The sequence below is a fragment of the Portunus trituberculatus genome, chromosome 26 (genome assembly GCF_017591435.1).
Source record: "Portunus trituberculatus isolate SZX2019 chromosome 26, ASM1759143v1, whole genome shotgun sequence".
NCBI classification, from domain to species: Eukaryota; Metazoa; Arthropoda; class Malacostraca; order Decapoda; family Portunidae; genus Portunus; species Portunus trituberculatus.
In genome coordinates this window covers 3,506,626-3,519,224 of record NC_059280.1, presented here as the reverse complement: position 1 = coordinate 3,519,224, position 12,599 = coordinate 3,506,626, and the positions used below count along the sequence as shown (strand labels likewise).

Sequence of the window (12,599 nt, the reverse complement as noted above, 5' to 3'; positions counted from 1 at the left end):
GCAAGTAGGTCTATTATTTTTGTCTTGCATAAAAATAGAAAAAAAAAAAATCGGTATATTTTTCATTTAATTTATTTTTCATTTTTTTTTTTTTTTTATTTCCATTTCATATTTTGTATATTTAATTTTATTCCAAGTTTTGATATGTTTTAAAGAATTTCCACCATTAATCTCCCTGTAATTCATTGTGTGTGTGTGTGTCCGTGTGTGTGTATGTCTGTGTATGTGTGTGTGTCTGAAAGATACATAAAAACACTAAATATGTAATCATCTTTATTTATTTATTCTTTTCATATAAATAGTCATGTAAGCATACTTCTATCACACACACACACACACACACACACACACACACACACACACACACACACACAGACAGACACACATACACACACACACACACCGAGGGAATGACAATGCTAGACGTAGAAAAAATACACAAAATTTACACACACACACAAACTGACGACAAAAAATATGTACACAAGAAAATGATGATAATAATGATAAAAATAACAATAATAATAGTAAATAATAATAATAATTCACTCGATATATTAATGAAGGAAGGAATGACTTAGCTTTGGAAGAGAAGAGAGAGAGAGAGAGAGTAAGGGAGGTGGAGAAAAGAGAGGGAGAGGAGAGAAAGGAGAGGAAAAGGGATGAGGTGGAGAAAAGGGAGAGAAGAAAAGGATAGGACAAATGGAGAGAAAGAGAAGGAGAGAAGATAAAGGGAGGAAATGGAGAGAGAAGGGAAGGAGGAGAGAAAGGGAGTGTGGGGAGAGATGGAGGGCCAGGAGGGAAGGACAAGGCGGAGAGAAGTTTCCTCCACTATACCTCCTTCCCTCCGCCCCAGCTGTGTGGTGGAGGAAGGCACTCACTACGGAGACTGTGGTGGTGGTGGTGGTGGTGGTGGTGGCGGTGGCGGTGTGTTCTGTAATGAAGACACACACACACACACATATTCTCACTCACTCACTCACTCTCTCTCACACACACACGTACAGACAGACAGACAGACAGAGGGTGGATGTTTAGCGTCACTCGTGGTGGATGACGTGACAAGATGCTGCGGCGGCGGCGGCAGCAGTTGTTGGTGTAGTTGTATTAGTGAGAGTGGTGTGTCTCTATGTATAGTATCTTTATATATAGTATTTATATATGTATAGAAGACTTAGAGGTACTAATAAGAAAAAAGTCTTTTCCAACGTGGTTTTGTACAGGGTTGGTTCGGGGGGGGAGGGGGGATCAGCGTGGGGCAGTGGTGGTGACAGCCTCCATCTTGACCACCTGCTGGCCGGAGGAGTCCTGCACCAGCACCTGGCCAGCCTGGAGGGGCACGGCGGAGGGGTGGGTGACCACGATGGTGCCCTGGCTCACCTGGCCCAGCTGGCCCTGACTGACCACCACGCTGCCGCCGTCCAGCGCTGACACCTGCTGCTCCAGCTCGTCCCCGATGGCGTCGGCCAGGATCACCTGGTCAGCCGTGACCTGGGAGATGACCTGGCCCGTGGTGGGGTCGATGGTCACAATGTGGGCGCCCTGCAGCAGGTCCGGCGACACGTCCTGGGACAGCACCACCTGCGTCACCCCCTCAGGCAGGTTGATCTGCCCCCCCAGCATGCCAGCCACATGCTGCAGCACCACCTGCCCCTCAGACACCTCCACCGCCTCAACCTGCTGCGGCGGCGGCGGCGGGGCCTGGGGCTGGGCAGGGGCGGGGGGTGGGCCGGGGTCTGCAGCCTGGTCGCGGGGCACGTAGTGGTGAGAGACGAGGGGGACGTGGTCGTGCATGATGTCGTCCATCATCTCCTCCACACTCTTTCCCTCCGAGTAGAACTCCTCCATCTGCTCCATGGTCACCTTCCACTCAATGAGGCGCCACAGGTTGTACTTGAGCACCTCGTACTGGCCCTGGCCATAGTCCTCGATCATCTTCACCCCGTAGTGCTGCAGCACCCGCCCCAGCACCACCGACACGTGCTCCTCCAGCAGCCCGCACTGCAACAGCAGAGCGTGGTCAAACAGCTTCTCCAGCAGCCGCCGGCACTTCATGTCCAACGTGTCTGCCGTAATCGTCTCTGTCACCTCACGGCCGCCGCCGCCGCCACCCGCCACCACCATACTACTGCTGCTGCTCAGCATGGCCTCCTGCTTCACCCGACTAGCCTCATAGCTGTCAGTGTCTGGCACCTTGCCCATGTGAGGCAGCAGGCCGGCCAGCTTGTTCATGTTGACCTTGACGCCGCCACTGTAAGCGTCCGTCACTGTGCTGCTCACCGGCGCAATGTCCCGCGTCACGATGGCCATGGCTCCCCCAGGGCCGCCCATGGACACCGTCGCCGCCGCCACTGCCACAGGGCCACCGCGTGTCTCTGCATCATCGTCCTCATCGTCGTCCCACTCTGAGCGCAGCGCGGCAATCTCCGGGTTCTCCTGCTCTGCGGCAGAGGGCGTGATGGAGTGGGAGACTGGCAAGATGGTGCCGGGCGGCCCCACCACCTTGCTGGAGCCCCGGCCCGGCTTGACGTCCGGGGAGAAGATGGCCTTGTTTTGGTGCACACTCTCAATGTGTCGGTGCAGTTTGCCCTCAAAGCGGAACTCTCTGGAGCACAGCTTGCAGGAGTAGGTGGGGATGCAGAACGACATCAGCTCCACCGGCGGAGACACCACAGACTCTCCGCTGCTACTCGTCACAAAGTAGTCCTCGCGCCGCACCACACCGCTACTGCCACCGCCAGCACCACCACTACCACCACTGCTGGGCAGGGTCTTGGTGGTGGTGATGGGTTGGCGGTGATGTCAACCGGGTAGGAGCCGACACGATTGCCCACTTTCATCTTGGGCTCCTCGAGGCGAGGCTGCTCCACCTTGACGGTCCTGAGCAGTGGGGCGGCCTGCGCCAGGCTCAGCAGGCCGTGCACACTGTCCGCCTGGCTAGCAGACACCGTCGGGGCCTGCGAGGCAGGGGCAGGGCGGGGTACCACCTTCTTGGCCCCGTCGGCCTTGTCCTGCACCTTGACCTTAACCTTGACAGTTGTGGTGGGGGTGGGTTGGGTGGGGCGGGGCTTGGCAGGGGGGCAGCATGTCTCGCAGTTCTTCATGTTGCAGACAAAGTCTTTGCCGTGCTGCTTGTTCTTGGCCAGACGCTTCCCCCGCCCCTCCGTCTCCACCTCCTCCACCACGCTACCCTCCAACCCACTCTCCACCTCCACCACCGCTGCCGCTGCTGCTACTGCCGCTGCCGTCGCCTCCTCCTCTCGCTCCTCCTCCTCCCTCTGGTCGGCACGCTCCTCCTCTGCACTGAGAATGCTGCGCCTCATGTTCATGCGGATGGCGCGCAGCTCCGCAGCCCCAGACAGCCCATAGGGACTCCACTTCCTGCCCCGGCCTCGGCCCCGGCCCCGGCCCCGCCCTCGCTTGGGTGGGTTGATGAGTGTGATGGGCAGCACTCCCACCGGCTCCTTCTTCACCTTCACCACCCCCTCCTTACCGCCGCTGCTGCCCCCCCCTCGCACCACCACCGGCGGCGGTGCAGTGCTGGACACTGCCCGTCCCACACCGGGCACTGACCGCACCTCAGGCAGCTCCGTGGCAGACTCCTGCGCCGCCAGCTTGGCCTCAGCAGGCTGTGGCGGTGGTTGTGGTGGGGGGCTGTGTGGCACGGCCTGACGCACCATGGAGTTCACCACCTCCTGCAGGAACTCTGAGTGCTTGTCTGTGGCAGCGGTGGCGGTGGTGGCGGCAGTGTCGGTGGCGTGGTCCCCGGGTCGTGGGGCGCCCCGGCCCTGCACGATGGCATCAAAGGCTGCATCCTGGATGGGGTCGGAGGCCATCTCGCCGGTGGCTGGGAGGGAGAACACCTTCTGCTCAAGGGGGTCGGTGCCGTCGGTGGGCCGGGCGCCGTCCTCGTCCTCATCGGAGCTGTAGTTGCGGTCCATGCCCTCGTCGAAGATGTCGTTCTCATACATGTCCTCGTCATGGCGGGGGGTGGGGGGTGCGGACACCTGGGTGCCGGCAGACACCTGGTACTGGCGTGGCACAATGATGCGGCCGCCGTCCTCGTCGGTCTGGGTGGAGGTGGTGCACATCACCTTCTTGGGGCGGCGCACGCGGGGCTTGCTGTTGAGGGCGTCCTTGGGGGCCTTGAATACCTGTGGGGTGAGGCCGGTCTGCTTGAGCTCCCCGTCCAGCAGGTTGGCCACAGTGGGCAGCTTGTCCACAATGCTGCCCTCGGCCACTGCCCCGTGGTTCCACTGCACATGGCGCTCGTAGTCGCTGAGCCTGATGAAGGAGCGGGGGCAGTGCTCACACTTGAACATGCGCGGCCCAAGCTTCTTGGTGAAGTGCTCGTCGGTGACCTTGGTGTGGCGCTTGATGTGTGTGATGAGGTGGTTCTTCTGCGTGAAGCACTTGGAGCACAGGTGGCACTTGAAGGGCTTCTCCCCACGGTGGATGCGCAGATGGATGTTGAGGGCGCCCACGGTGAGGAAGGCCTTGTGGCACACGTCGCAGAACACACACTTGCTCTTGTCGTGGAGGCGCATGTGCACCTTGACGCAGTCCTGCCGGCTGAACCGCTGGTGGCAGATGGGACACTCAAACTGCTTCTCTATGCCGTGCACCACCAGGTGGCCCTGCAGGTGCACCTTTCGGGCGAACGACTTGGGGCAATGTGGACACTGGAAGGGCTTCAGGTCGGAGTGGATGGCCATGTGCTGCACCAGAGTCTTCCCCGTCATCATCACCTTCCCACACACCTCACAGGACACCGGCACCTCCAAGTCCCCCGATGGGCCGTAGGTGGGCGGGGCGCGGGGCTCCAGCTTTATGGAGGTCAGGCCGGGGCGCAGCGCGGGACGTCCCCGGCCACGCTGTGAAGGTTTTGAGGGCCGCAGTAAGTCCTGGGGGGAGAAGATGATGGTGCCTGGCGGGGGCTCCATCCCCTCCAAAGTGGTGAACTCCCCGTCCATGTCCAGTAGCTGTGGGGGGCAGGCTGAGCTTAGGGGTGGTTACAGGTGTGTGTGTGTGTGTGTGTGTGTGTGTGTGTGTGTGTGTGTGTGTGTGTGTGTGTGTGTGTGTGTGTGTTTCTTTACTTATTTAACATTTGCAGGTTAGGTTAGGTTAAGTTAAATTAGATTTTTCTCTCTCTCTCTCTCTCTCTCTCTCTCTCTCTCTCTCTCTCTCTCTCTCTCTCTCACACATCATAATGGTAATGTAACTAATTACATATCTTCTATCAGTGAAGGTAACATTACTATTATCATCATCATCAATACTAACTCATTCACACTACTACTACTACTACTACTACTACTACTACTACTACCACCACTACTACAATTTTCCTCCAACTATCCACTTCCCTTCACCTTCCTACAACTACTATCCTTCTCAACCTCTTCTCTCCTTCCCTTCACCACCACCACCACCTCCACCACCACAAAATAACACAAACAAAAATAATAAAAAAAAAAAAACTACTACTACTACTACTACTACTACTACCCTCACCTCATCAGTGGGCGCTGGCTGGGCCTCTACAGACGTCACCATCTCACCATTATCGTCAGCGGATGCAGTGATGATAGTGTGCAGTTCCTCATCCATCTCCCCGTCCTCACCCACAGAGTCGTCCATCAGCATCACCTTCACCTCCCCGCCCCCCACTCCCATCACCTCTATGGACGACGACGCCATCTGTGGGGGTTAGGAGCAGTTAGGAATGGTCTCTCTTAACTTAACCTAACCTATCTCCTCTATGGGGGTTAGGAGCAGTTAGGAATGGTCTCTCTTAACCTAACCTAACCTCCTATCACCTCTATGGACGACGACGCCATCTGTGGGGGGGGTTAGGAGCAGTTAGGAATGGTGTCTTAACCTAACCTAACCTCCCATCACCTCTATGGACGACGACGCCATCTGGGGGGGGGTTAGGAGCAGTTAGGAATGGTGTCTTAACCTAACCTAACCTCCTATCTCCTCTATGGACGACGACGCTATCTGGGGGGGTTAGGAGCAGTTAGGACCAGTTATGGGCAGTTAGGAATAGTTCTGTGGGGGTTAGGAGCAGTTAGGAATGGTGTCTTAACCTAACCTAACCTCCTATCTCCTCTATGGACGACGACGCCATCTGGGGGGGTTAGGAGCAGTTAGGAATGGTGTCTTAACCTAACCTAACCTCCTATCTCCTCTATGGACGACGACGCTATCTGGGGGGTTAGGAGCAGTTAGGACCAGTTATGGGCAGTTAGGAATAGTTCTGTGGGGGTTAGGAGCAGTTAGGAATGGTCTCTCTTAACCTAACCTAACTTCCTATCTCCTCTATGGACGACGACGCCATCTGGGGGGGTTAGGAGCAGTTAGGAATGGTGTCTTAACCTAACCTAACCTAACCTAACCTCCTATCTCCTCTATGGACGACGACACCATCTGTGGGGGTTAGGAGCAGTTAGGAATGGTGTCTTAACCTAACCTAACCTCCTATCTCCTCTATGGACGACGACGCCATCTGGGGGGAGTTAAGAGCAGTTAGGAATGGTGTCTCTTAACCCTTAACCTAACCTAACCTCCTATCACCTCTATGGACGACGACGCCATCTGTGGGGGTTAGGAGCAGTTAGGAATGGTGTCTTAACCTAACCTAACCTCCTATCTCCTCTATGGACGACGACGCCATCTGTGGGGGGGGTTAGGAGCAGTTAGGAATGGTGTCTTAACCTAACCTAACCTCCTATCTCCTCTATGGACGACGACGCTATCTGGGGGGGGGTTAGGAGCAGTTAGGATCAGTTATGGGCAGTTAGGAATAGTTCTGTGGGGGTTAGGAGCAGTTAGGAATGGTTTCTCTTAACCTAACCTAACCTCCTATCTCCTCTATGGACGACGACGCCATCTGTGGGGGTGGTTAGGAGCAGTTAGGAATGGTCTCTCTTAACCTAACCTAACCTCCTATCTCCTCTATGGACGACGACGCTATCTGGGGGTGGTTAGGAGCAGTTAGGACCAGTTATGGGCAGTTAGGAATAGTTCTGTGGGGGTTAGGAGCAGTTAGAATGGTGTCTTAACCCAACCTAACCTCCTATCTCCTCTATGGACAACGACGCTATCTGGGGGGTTAGAGCAGTTAGGACCAGTTATGGGCAGTTAGAATAGTTCTGTGGGGTTAGGAGCAGTTAGGAATGGTGTCTTAACCCAACCTAACCTCCTATCTCCTATATGGGACGACGCCATCTGTGGGGTTAGGAGCAGTTAGGAATGGTGTCTTAACCTAACCTAACCTCCTATCTCCTCTATGGACGACGCACCATCTGTGGGGGTTAGGAGCAGTTAGGAATGGTGTCTTAACCTAACCTAACCTCCTATCTCCTCTATGGACAACGACGCCATCTTGGGGGGGTTAGGAGCAGTTAGGAATGGTGTCTTAACCAACCTAACCTCCTATCTCCTCTATGGACGACGACGCCATCGTGGGGGGTTAGGAGCAGTTAGGAATGGTGTCTTAACCTAACCTAACTTCCTATCTCCTCTATGGACGACGACGCCATCTGGTGGGGGTTAGGAGCAGTTAGGAATGGTGTCTTAACCTAACCTAACCTCCTATCTCTCTATATGGACGACACCATCTGTGGGGGAGTTAGGAGCAGTTAGGAATGGTGTCTTAACCTAACCTAACCTCCCATCACCTCTATGGACGACGACGCTATCTGGGGGGGTTTAGGAGCAGTTAGGAATGGTGTCTTAACCTAACCTAACCTCCTATCTCCTCTATGGACGACGACGCCATCTGGGGGGGGGTTAGGAGCAGTTAGGACCAGTTATGGGCAGTTAGGAATAGTTCTGTGGGGGTTAGGAGCAGTTAGGAATGGTGTCTTAACCTAACCTAACCTCCTATCTCCTATATGGACGACGACGCCATCTGTGGGGGTTAGGAGCAGTTAGGAATGGTGTCTTAACCTAACCTAACCTCCTATCTCCTCTATGGACGACGACACCATCTGTGGGGGGGGTTAGGAGCAGTTAGGAATGGTGTCTTAACCTAACCTAACCTCCTATCTCCTCTATGGACAACGACGCCATCTTGGGGGGGTTAGGAGCAGTTAGGAATGGTGTCTTAACCTAACCTAACCTCCTATCTCCTCTATGGACGACGACGCCATCGTGGGGGGTTAGGAGCAGTTAGGAATGGTGTCTTAACCTAACCTAACTTCCTATCTCCTCTATGGACGACGACGCCATCTGGTGGGGGTTAGGAGCAGTTAGGAATGGTGTCTTAACCTAACCTAACCTCCTATCTCCTCTATGGACGACGACACCATCTGTGGGGGAGTTAGGAGCAGTTAGGAATGGTGTCTTAACCTAACCTAACCTCCCATCACCTCTATGGACGACGACGCTATCTGGGGGGGTTTAGGAGCAGTTAGGAATGGTGTCTTAACCTAACCTAACCTCCTATCACCTCTATGAACAACAACGCCATCTGGGGGGGGGTTAGGAGCAGTTAGGAATGGTGTCTTAACCTAACCTAACCTCCTATCTCCTCTATGGACGACGACGCCATCTGGGGGGGTTAGGAGCAGTTAGGAATGGTGTCTTAACCTAACCTAACCTCCTATCTCCTCTATGGACGACGACGCCATCTGTGGGGGTTAGGAGCAGTTAGAGGCAGTTAGGAATGTTCTGTCCTAACCAAACCTAACCTTCCATCACTTCTAAGAACAACCATGCCATCTGTGTGTGGGTTAGGAGCAGTTAGGGACAGTTAGGAACAGTTAGAAGCAGTTAGAGACAGTTAGGAATGGTCTGTCCTAACCTAACTTTACCTAAACTAACCTCCTATCACTTCTATGGATGACAACACCATCTGAGTAGGTTAGGGGGCAGTTAGGAACGATTAGGTTAGGTTAGGGGCAGGTTAGGTTAGAATTAGGAATGGTTAGGTTAGGAACAGTTAGGATATTTTAGATGAGATTAGAAACAGTTAGCAGTGTGGTTAGGTTAGGGGCGGTAAGATTAGGAACAGTTAGGTGAGATAACAGTTACGAGGTGGTTAAATTAGGGGCGGTAAAATCAGAAACAGTTAGGGAGGTGGTTAGGTTAGGGATGATAAGATTAGAAACAGCTAGGTGAGATTAGAAACAGTTAGGGAGGTGGTTAAATCAGGGGCGGTAAGATTAGAAACAGTTAGGAAGGTGGCTAAGTTAGGGGCGGTAAAATCAGAAACAGTTAGGGAGGTGGCTAGGTTAGGGGCGGTAAGATTAGAAAGTTAGGTGAGATCAGATACAATTCAGTTAGGAGCTTTTGGGTTGGGTTGGGTTAGGACTGGGGTAGGTTGGGTAAGATTACCAGCAAATTGGTTAGGTTAGGAACGGTAAAACTTAGAAACAACTAGGTTAGGAGCAATTTCATTAGGTTAGGTTAAAACACACAGTAAGGCTTGTTTAGGTTAGGAAGGTAAAAGTTTAAAAAATTTAGATAAAGTTAGGAACAATTTGGTAAGGTTAGGTTAAGTTAGGAGTGGCTACATTACAAAAGATAAGAAACAGTCAGGTTAGGAGTGATCTGGTTAGGTTAGGAAGGATATACAAAAGATTACGTTTGCTTAGGTTAGGAAGGGTAAAAAATAAGAAACAGTCAGGTTAGGAGTGATCTGGTTAGGTTAGGAAGGATATTACATTTGCTTAGGTTAGGAAGGATTACGTCTGCTCAAGGTTAGGAAGGATATACAAAAGGGCTTAGGTTAGGAAGGGTAAAAATAAGAAACAGTCAGGTTAGGAGTGATCTGGTTAGGAAGGATATACAAAAATTACGGAGGTTAGGAAGGGTAAAAAAAAAATAAGAAACAGTCAGGTTAGGAGTGATCTGGTTAGGTTAGGAAGGATATACGAAAGATTACATTTGCTTAGGTTAGGAAGGGTAAAAAAAATAAGACACAGTCAAGTTAGGAGTGATCTGGTTAAGTTAGGAAGGATATACAAAAGATTACATTTGCTTAGGTTAGGAAGGGTAAAAAAATAAGAAACAGTCAGGTTAGGAGCGATCTGGTTAGGAAGGATAGAAATTAGAAACAGTTTGGTTAGGTTGGGAGTGATTTGGTACAGTTAGGAAGGGCAAAAATTAGAAAGTTAGGAGTTATTTGGTTAAGGGCAATTAATGTTAGGTTAAGTTAAGAGCGGTTAGTTGAAGTTAGGAACGGTAGAAATTTGAAACAGTTAGGTTAGGTCAGGTTAGGTTAGGAACAGTAAGGTTACGTTTAGGTTACAGTTGTCAATTTAAAACACACACACACACGCACACACACACACCATTAAAATCGTACACACACACACACCACACACACACACCATTAAAATTACACACCATTAAACCCCCCCCCCACACACACCATTAAAATCTTACCTATCTACATTTCAAAGCTTCTAATGGACAATACACCCCTTATCATCCATTAGAAGGAAGAACACGTGGAATAACACCATTTTAACTATTTCAACCCTTCCCATTGCATCCTAACCCATTAAAATCCCATTAGAATTAAGGGTATTACTGTTTCAACCTCTCCCATTAGCTAAACACCCATTAATATTGAAGATAATGGTGCTAGTGTGGTTTTTATGCTTTCCTAGTTTAATCTAACCCATTAAAACCCATTAGAATGAACTCTAGTATTATTTGAAGCTATTTTATTGACTATACACCCATTATTACCCATTAGAATTGAAGATATCTGTTTTAACTTATTGAAATAAACTTAAACATTATTTTACACCCATTAGAATTAAGAATAAGGGTTTTAAAGTCCTTATTAAGATTTCTAGCCTATCCTAACCTATAACTACCCATTAAACTAAGGTCTTTCACAGCCTTCCATTAGCAAAACACCCATTAAAATTGAAGATATGGGTTTTAATGCCTTTTTACCCTTTCTAGCCTAACCTAACACATTACTAACCATTAAAGTAAGGCCAAGTATTACTCCACAGCCTCCCATTACTCACACACCCATTCAAACCCATTACAATCAAAGATAATGGTTTTAATGCGATCCACAGGGTTCCTAATTTTGTTTTACCCATTACAACCTATTAGAAATATGCATGTTATCGTTTTAAACCCTCCCATTACTCACACACCCATTAGAAACCCATTAAAATAAATAATAACAAGAAATTTAGGACCATTTCATATTTCACCTATTATTTATATATTTGTGGGCTAATACGCAGCTTTCCCTACACCCATTAACCCATACCGCCCCATTGCACGCCCACGCACCCTCACCACGCCCCCATTACCTTCCATTCACCCATTAATAGAAAAATAAATATAATGTTTACACCCCCAAAAAATACAAACATTTTTCACCTAAACAATCTTACAAAAGGTCAATTTTCTCCCATTAATCGCCATTAGCCCCTTAACTCATGGTGCCCTAGTGGTGGTTAAGGGGCTAAGGATTCAGGATCAGCCCCCAGAATCCCCGAGACTCGAAGGATGACTGAGAAAAATGGCGATAATTATGACATACCGATGAGCCTTTATTTGGGTAGCCATATTGGGGCTTCCCTTTAAACCACTTCCCATTTTCACGTTAAAAAAGAGAGAACGGCTGGATAATAATGGCCGCCTTTATCCATACTTACCCTCACGCCCCTTCTCTTTAATTCCCGCGCCGAGCTGAGGGGCTAAGGAGGGGAAATAGCGAGGAAATGGCCGAAAATAAGCATCACACAGCACTCTACACTAAGGAAAATGGGGCAATATGGCGTCTCGGAGTTTGCGAGATTCGGCGAGACTAAACGAGATTCCTCCCGCCATATTTTCAAAGGTGGATTTGGGTGTTTTTGTGTCATTTTATTCTCTTTTTGCTTTATTTCCTTCTCTTTTGGTGTTTTTGTGTGTTGCTTTTCATTTTTGTTCTCTTTGTGGTCTCGTATTTTTCGGGATTCCGCGAGATTGAGCGAGATTTTTGCTGCCTTATCTTCAAATCCAGAGTATCGCTAAATTTTTGCTATTTGATGTTGAATTTTGCTCATTTAAGTAATTTTATATTTATTTTACTTTGTTTCCCGCCTTTTTTGTGTTTCTATGCGGCTAATTTTGTTTTTATTTATTTTTTTGTAAGGCTTCTCGTAGTTTGCGAGATTCCGCGAGACTCCTCCCGCCATATTCTTTAACGTCTATCTTATGTTATTTTTTTTCCTGTTTGATGCTTTTTGTATTTTATTTTCCACTTTTCCTGTGTTTTCCTTCTTTTTTTTCGTTTTGTACTGGTTCGGCAGGAAATGTCTCGTGATTTGCGACATTCCGCGAGAATACGAGAGATTCTTCCCGCCTCTTCTTCAAAACTATTATTTCTGTTAATTTACACTTTCTATGACTAACTAGGCCTATATTTTACTTTTTATTATTTTTTGCTGTTTATATCATGGTATTTTTTATTCATCATCCTTTTATTTGTATTTTCTTCAGCGTGTACAGTTTGAAGCGCCGATAGATGCCAACTAGTATATTGTTTTAAAAGAACCTCATTGAAAGAAGCCTATTTAGTGCACTGCCTATATTTATACATGATTTTATTTGTTAATTCATGTATACTA

At 49.5% G+C, this 12,599-nt stretch overlaps 1 protein-coding gene and 1 long non-coding RNA gene across 2 annotated transcripts; one reads left to right on the top strand and one right to left on the bottom strand.

Moving 5' to 3' along the window:
- Positions 1-260: 260 nt before the first annotated feature.
- Positions 261-11,780, bottom strand: LOC123509047. The gene is made up of 4 exons (XM_045263169.1): positions 11,643-11,780; positions 5,515-5,700; positions 2,786-4,982; positions 261-2,729 (listed from the first exon to the last, which is right to left on the bottom strand). The coding sequence occupies exons 2-4, from the start codon at positions 5,698-5,700 to the stop codon at positions 1,249-1,251; spliced, it is 3,864 nt and encodes a 1,287-aa protein (XP_045119104.1). The 5' UTR covers positions 11,643-11,780; the 3' UTR covers positions 261-1,248.
- Positions 9,361-9,916, top strand: LOC123509050. The gene is made up of 2 exons (XR_006676089.1): positions 9,361-9,657; positions 9,870-9,916. It is a non-coding gene; the product is annotated as an uncharacterized LOC123509050 (long non-coding RNA).
- Positions 11,781-12,599: the final 819 nt, after the last annotated feature.

Coding starts and splice junctions, on each gene's coding strand:
- LOC123509047 (XM_045263169.1), bottom strand. CDS start 5,700: ATGGCGTCGTCGTCCATAGAGGTGATGGGAGTGGGGGGCGGGGAGGTG. Junction 4,983..5,514: donor AGCCAGCGCCCACTGATGAG/GTGAGGGTAGTA, acceptor TGCCCCCCACAG/CTACTGGACATGGACGGGGA. Junction 2,730..2,785: donor TGACATCACCGCCAACCCAT/CACCACCACCAA, acceptor CTGGCGGTGGCA/GTAGCGGTGTGGTGCGGCGC.